The following is a 6990-nucleotide window of genomic DNA, read 5'->3' as shown; positions in this document are numbered from 1 at the left end:
GTTAACTGCCTGAAGGATCATGGCTTTCCATCTCCTGCTTCCGCCTTTTTATAGTAACCTCTCAGCACCCAATGGGTAGTTTTTCCGATGTGGGAACTTTCAACACATTCTTAATACGGCCCAAACCCTGGCCGTATGGATGTTCACACACTTGTAATAATATATTTATATTATTTTAAAATTTTAAATTTAGGTTAAAAAAATACTTCAAGTATATATATATATATTTTGGAGTCCAATCCTATATAAAAAAAATAGAACAAAACAATACATTGGTTTAATGTTTAATACGAAATTGAGATGATTTAGGGTTAATATGCCACTATTTGGGGTTAATCTTCAAGGCTATCCCTAATAAATTGTCTGGGAAGATGTCCCGTGCACTGGTTAATATGACTCAATCTCCTTGTTAGATCAATCTTTTGCCTTTCATCATTGAGACTACTTTAGGGACAACTCCCGTGCATGTACCCTTGAATTTAAAGTTAGATTCGGACGGCGGTGAGAATACTACCTCCCTTTTTGTAACAATCTACATTGGTGTGGTTCTCAGCTAACCAATGCATTTCTAGTATTATGTCGAAGTCTGTCATACTAACAACTATCAGGTCTACATCCAAAATTTGTCCTGCCACTATTACTCCTCTGCTAGGGTACTAATAGTCAATACATGCAATAAGGGTTCTAGTTCGAACATTGTTTTGTTAACAAATAGTATAGATATAAATGAATGTGTAGAACCTGAATTAAATAAAGTTAAAGCATAGCGTCCCAGGACGAATAAAAGTACCTGTCACCACTGTGTCAAATTTTTCGACTTTCCTATCGGTGGATGCATATACTCTTGTATGAGAGTGAGTCTACATGTCTTTCAGTTCCACCTGGGGCCCTTGGTGGGTTAAATGGGTCTTCCGTTTCCCTTATTGTGCAATTCATAGCAATGTTGCCCTCCTGGCCACACCAGAAACACGATCTAGTTCCCGCCATACACCTACCCCAATGCTGTGTTCCACATTTGTTTATCCACCTGTCGTGGTATGCACGTTGGTGGTAGTCAATTTGAATCCTTGTTTTCGTTTGATAGTAATAGTTGACTCTCGACGTTCCTCATCCCTAGGCTCCTCCATAGCCTTAACTGCTCTTAAGGCGACCTCATAAATGGTAGGGTCTATGGCTTCCATTGTGTGACGAATTTTTGCATCCAATCCCAGGATGAATCTCTAAGCCATCTTCAATTTTGTGTCTACCAGTGTCAGTGTAAACCGTTTTAACCTCATCAATTCTCTTGCATAAGTCGAAATAGAAGGTTCACCTTGTTTCTGATAGGTAGACTCCTGTTGCCTTCGAAGTCGGGCTGCCTTTTGGTAGTATTCTCTCAAAAATACTTCTTTAAATTAGGACTATGGTATCACATTTCCATTTGGGTTGAGAACCTCTTGATTATCAACACACCATAATGTTAGGTTATGGAGCCTCTTTCTTATAACTTGGTAAACTGTTATATACGTAAAGCTATATATAATAAAGTTATATAAGGTAAAACTATATATGGTGAAATTATTAGTGAAGCTATATAAAGGTAAAAGGTAAATAGCTATGTATAGTAAATCTAGTAAAGTTATATACAGTAAACTAAACTATATATATATATAGCTTTGAAAATTACTTTCTATTCTCTATACTCTCTTGTTGTACATAGCCAGAGTTCTCCTTGCAATTTTCTCTATCTGTTTTTTGTGTTCATCTAGATCGAGTGTGTGCGCGTTGTTGTGCGATCCTAACAACTAGTATTAGAGCTAACGACTGGTATTGATCCCAACACATAATTCCATATCATTTTTCAATATAAACGACACACATGACACCTTCTTATCATCCGGACAACATATGACACCTACTAATGTTAAGGATATTTAGTAATAAATTATAGTTTACCATATATATTATATTTAATATTTTATTATAAGGCAAATATTAGTCTAATATTGGCCTTATTACCACATTTATCTTTCCATTGTTATTTCCATTTATTACTATTTCGTAATTTATTTGATTATAAATAAGATAACTTTCACACCATTTAGGTGGGTGGATTAATCAAACATTTACCACTAATCATGAATGTCTATTACAACTTTAGTCATGCTATTCACATGCATTTATTGTAATTAAGCTTTTAATCAAATGCTCAGACATATTTAGCATTAATAACAAGTTACAACTTGTTTAGGAGTTTCAATTTGCTACTTACCTATATCACTAATTCATTTTCTCATGATAATCCCTTCTAATACGACAATTATGTCACAACTCCTTCAATTTATACCTATATTTAATAATTTTTTAGCTTTAATATGAGCCACTATTGATAGAACAAGTCAAAAAGAGTCGAACAAGACCGAACCAGTGTAGAATATGAGCCCTCACACGCTCACACGCATGCCTAAGCCCTTGTCTCCTCTTGACTACTCGCAATTCCACGTGAGCATTAGGTCCACATGTTTTACATGTTTTCAACCTTGCGCCTCCCTCCACGATTTCTAGAACTTTGATTTTAATTTCCGTTGTGTCCTTTGCGTGATAACTTAAGCTACAATCCAAATTTCATGTTGATTCCTTCTACACTATTTCTAGAACTTTTTGACTTCACAATAGGAGCGACCCAGCGGTGGGCCCCCTGAATCTTGAGCCACGTGGCATTCCAACTTAGTTACTACTCTTTGTCGTCTTCTAGTTACTACTCCTCGTCATCTTCTACCACCCATCCCTTGTCTGCTCAATGTCGGAAGGTCAAAGAAGTTGGTGACCTGATGATAATGGATTATAATCAGGTCACCAAAGAATTGTCGATGCGCAAAATTGATGCCAACAAAATGCATCGACAGAGACGGGTTTTTTCGACGCATCTTATTGGCATTGATAAAGGTAGTTTCTACTAACGCTTTAAGTCTATTGTGTTGACAAAGGGTCTCTCGAGGAGGTATTACGACTTCTTGTCCCAAAATGTTCTTTACTTTTTCGTTTATTTTGTGTCGAAAAAATCTTGAATTATTGTAGAAAATGTCAATCAAGCCGCAAGTAGTTTCGATATTTGTCAAATTCTTTTGGATGGATAAGACCCCTCAATCTCACATGAGCATAAAAAGCTACGACCGACCCAACCGAATGAATTAGGGTTTGGTTAATTTAGAACCGGTTTTTTATGTCATTTTCATACTTGAAATAAACCAAATCAATTAGAATTTAGTTTTAATTAATAATATTTATTTATTTATTTATTTTGGACGTAATATTTAGTTAAATTGAATTGAACTATGAAGAACAGTTCGGAAGATGAAGAAGAAAGAAAGAAAGAAGACCAATCAGGAAACAATCCGCAAAAGCAATAAGAAACAAACCGAAACTGAAACTAACCGATGCAGAGAAAAGAAAATCGCGGATGATCGCAGTTTCAATCCAATCAGGATTCAAACGAATGTCTCCATGTTTCTTCTGGAGAAGAAAATCCGATGACTTCGCGAGAAGAAGAAAACACGCAGACAAATTTCCATTTCCTAAATATGGAAACGCAATCCTGCGAGAAAATTGGATCTCCAATGGAAGAAGAAAAAAGGCGAAGCACAAACATATGCGACCATTTCAAACCGTTTTCTGTTATATCTCTTCGGAATCGAAACCGAGAATCGCTTCCTAGAAACAGAGGTTTTGATTTGCAGGAACTGGAAACCAGAATGATCTATTTCGAGAACAAAACGGCACAGGTTTGAAGCGCGATCGAATTGTGGCATCTATGTTCGCCATTGCCACAAAATGTTCGATTGTGGTGGATACAAGTCGCAGTACATAGGTGGTCACAAGGAGAAATTCGTGAGGTATGTTGTCGAATTTCGATTTCTGCTTAATTTCTTCATCCATTCGAGATAGTTAACATTCCATGGAGCTCGCAGGTTGGATGAGTTGGATTCAAATTTGTCAGCATCCTCTGAATCAAGCAAGATGAAGAAATGCCGATTCAACCTAGAAAGCCTCCCACTGCCATTCATTAGCCGATCGAATCCTCGAAACGCGTCGCAATCGTTCCGTAGGGGAGTACAAATGAGCTCTGACGGAATTCTAACCCTAGGCCGCTCGCTCCACTCTAGCGTGTCCAAAGTCATTTTCCCTGAGGACCTGAAAGTGTCAGAGCAGAAAATCTTCGATCCGCAGGACAAATCGCTTCTCTTCTGGAACAAGCTATTCGTCCTGTGCTGTATTCTCGCCGTCTCCATCGATCCTCTGTTCTTCTACCTCCCTGTGTTCAACCACGCCTCTTACTGCCTCGGAATGGACACTCAGCTTGCCGTCACGACCACCACCGCCCGTACGGCCGTCGACCTGTTCTACTTGATTCGGATGGCGTTCCAGTTCCGGACGGCTTACATTGCGCCATCGTCAAGGGTGTTTGGCCGCGGCGAACTTGTGATCGATCCGGCAGAGATCGCCAAGCGGTATCTTCAGCGCTATTTCATTGCCGATTTCCTCGCTGTTCTTCCTTTTCCTCAGGTTCGTGTTTCACAATTTTTGTTCGGACTTAGAACTATAATTATTAAAAACAAAATAAAGATTAATTTACCAAACTAGTTTCATAATGTTGATTATAAGGATTTTCATAATTTTTTAGAATCAATTGACTAATCTACCAGACAAGAACAATGCATAAACTTCAAACCAAAATATTAGAAATTCGAATAGTTTGATTTGTGTTGATCACAGGTTGTGGTGTGGAGATTTCTTCACAGGTCAAAAGGTTCAGAGGTGTTGGCAACAAAACAAGCATTGTTAAACATAGTGTTTCTTCAGTACATTCCCAGATTTGTTAGGTTTATACCTTTGAACATAGAACTTAAGAAGACCGCAGGTGTTTTTGCTGAAAGCGCCTGGGCTGGTGCTGCTTACTATCTCCTCTTGTACATGCTCGCCAGTCATGTAAGCCTCCTCTCTATTTCTAATCTCAATACTTTTCGTAATACTTTTTATATTGTTTAATGCTTTTAAACTTTGCACAAAATTGATAGTTTAGTGAATTTATTAGGAGCAACTTTACTATATTAACATTGTTTTGCTACTATAAATCGAAGGTAGTACGCTATTTTAACTATTAAATGTTTCCGTATCCGTATCCGTAGCAGTGTATGTAAGTTATATCTTTATATTTTACCATAGCATCCAATATAGCTATAAAAAAACGCTACAAAAAGTCTTGGATTTTTAATAATGGCATGTTTCCGTATCTGTAGCAATGCATGTCAAGGTTAGGAATCACATATCTCCACAATGGTATGACATTGTCCATTTTGAGCATAAGCTCACATGATCTTGCTTTAAGCTTCTCTAAAAGTCTCGTACCAATGGAAATGTATTCAACCATCCTCAACAAGTCTCCCTTTGAACAAAGTACACTGTAGAGCTTTCCTCGAGACCTATGGAGCCCTCAAACAGTCTCCTCTTAATCGAGGCTCGACTCCTTTAGAGTCTTTGAACAAAATACACCCTTTGTTCGACACTTGAGTCACTTTTGACTACACCTTCGAAGCTCACAACTTCTTTGTTCGACATTTGAGTATTCTATTGACATGACTAAATTAAGGGCATGACTCTGATATCATGTTAGGAATTACAAATCTCTACAATAGTATGATACTAACTTACGAAAAATATTATAAAAGGTCTACAATAGCGTTATTTGAAAGCAGCTACCGTATAAGATTATTTCTTAGAGTGAACCGTTAGAAGTTGAGAATTAGTTGAATATTAGATTTGAAGGAGGGTTTAATTGAGAATTCTGAATACATTAAAGATAGCGGGAGCGTTCTGGTACTTGCTGGCAGTGGAGAGGAACGACGCATGTTGGAGACAAGCGTGCAGAAGCAGTGGGAAGTGCAACATAAACTTCCTGTACTGCGGAAATAAGCACATGCCTGGGTATAAGGAGTGGAAAGTTATTAGTGTTGGTATTCTCAGAAGGAAATGCACAGCCATTGGAGATAATTTGCCATTCAACTATGGCATTTACACACAGGCTATTGCCTCTGGCATTGTTCAGTCCAGGACTTTCTTCTCCAAGTTCTGCTACTGCTTGTGGTGGGGCTTGCAAAATTTGAGGTCCCCTTTCTTCCTTATTCCCTTCACTTTTTTTTCTCATTTCTTTCATAATACAATAATTTTATGTTAAGTTTTTAATAATATTAAATAAAGAATGAGGAACGAGAAATCTATGTGTGCTGACTTATTCCCTGAAAGGGATTTCTCGACATTGATCCCGATTCCTCATAATGGAGAATGGAGTAGGGACAAGGAGAAAAAAAATAAAAAGTGCATCACTGACTTTGTCTCATTACGTCGTTTTAAAATTGATTAAGTAACATAATTTATGTTTTCATTCGGTAAATATGTTAGCAAGTTCACATATGGAATCTAGGTTCATCATTTTAATCCTCAAATTATACAAACCTTAAACACTTTGAAATGCAAAATCACCCAACTAGTGTTAAAATTGTTGAAAGTTTCATGTGTGTTTGACCATTGAATAGTTGACTGTTCAACAGTACGCTTGGCCAGGGACTGCTCACCAGTACCTATCCAGGGGAGGTTATCTTTTCCATACTAATTGCAATTTCTGGGCTCATCCTTTTTGCACTCTTGATTGGAAACATGCAAGTAAGACTTTTACATCCCTTACCTTTCTTTTTCAGGCTCAAAACCCCTGCTTACAAGGTTTCAACCATGAACTAAAATGTATTTTAGGATGATTATAAGTACTTTTCTAATATTTCATGTTGTTTGATTTCTTGTGATTATAAATACGAGATACGCTTTTCATGTATATACTTCGTAAAATGGTGTGTTAGATATACGAGATACGCTTTTCATGTATATACTTCGTAAAATGGTGTGTTAGATGATTATATATTATTTTTGCACGATATTTAAAAAAAAAAAAAAAAAAAAAAA

At 37.1% G+C, this 6990-nt stretch overlaps 1 protein-coding gene across 1 annotated transcript in view; it reads left to right on the top strand.

The window, feature by feature from the left end:
• Nucleotides 1-3331: 3331 nt before the first annotated feature.
• Nucleotides 3332-6990, top strand: part of LOC111441064 (putative cyclic nucleotide-gated ion channel 8) — a 5620-nt gene continuing 1961 nt past the window's right edge. The window contains exons 1-5 of the mRNA XM_023077971.1: nt 3332-3872; nt 3948-4542; nt 4753-4965; nt 5837-6141; nt 6585-6696. Of these exons, the coding sequence (XP_022933739.1) occupies nt 3811-3872; nt 3948-4542; nt 4753-4965; nt 5837-6141; nt 6585-6696 (1287 nt within the window). The 5' untranslated portion in view covers nt 3332-3810. The remainder of the gene's footprint in view (nt 3873-3947; nt 4543-4752; nt 4966-5836; nt 6142-6584; nt 6697-6990) is intronic.

This window comes from Cucurbita moschata, unplaced genomic scaffold, assembly GCF_002738365.1.
Source record: "Cucurbita moschata cultivar Rifu unplaced genomic scaffold, Cmos_1.0 Cmo_Scf00003, whole genome shotgun sequence".
NCBI classification, from domain to species: domain Eukaryota; kingdom Viridiplantae; phylum Streptophyta; class Magnoliopsida; order Cucurbitales; family Cucurbitaceae; genus Cucurbita; species Cucurbita moschata.
This window is presented reverse-complemented; position numbering and strand designations above follow the sequence as displayed.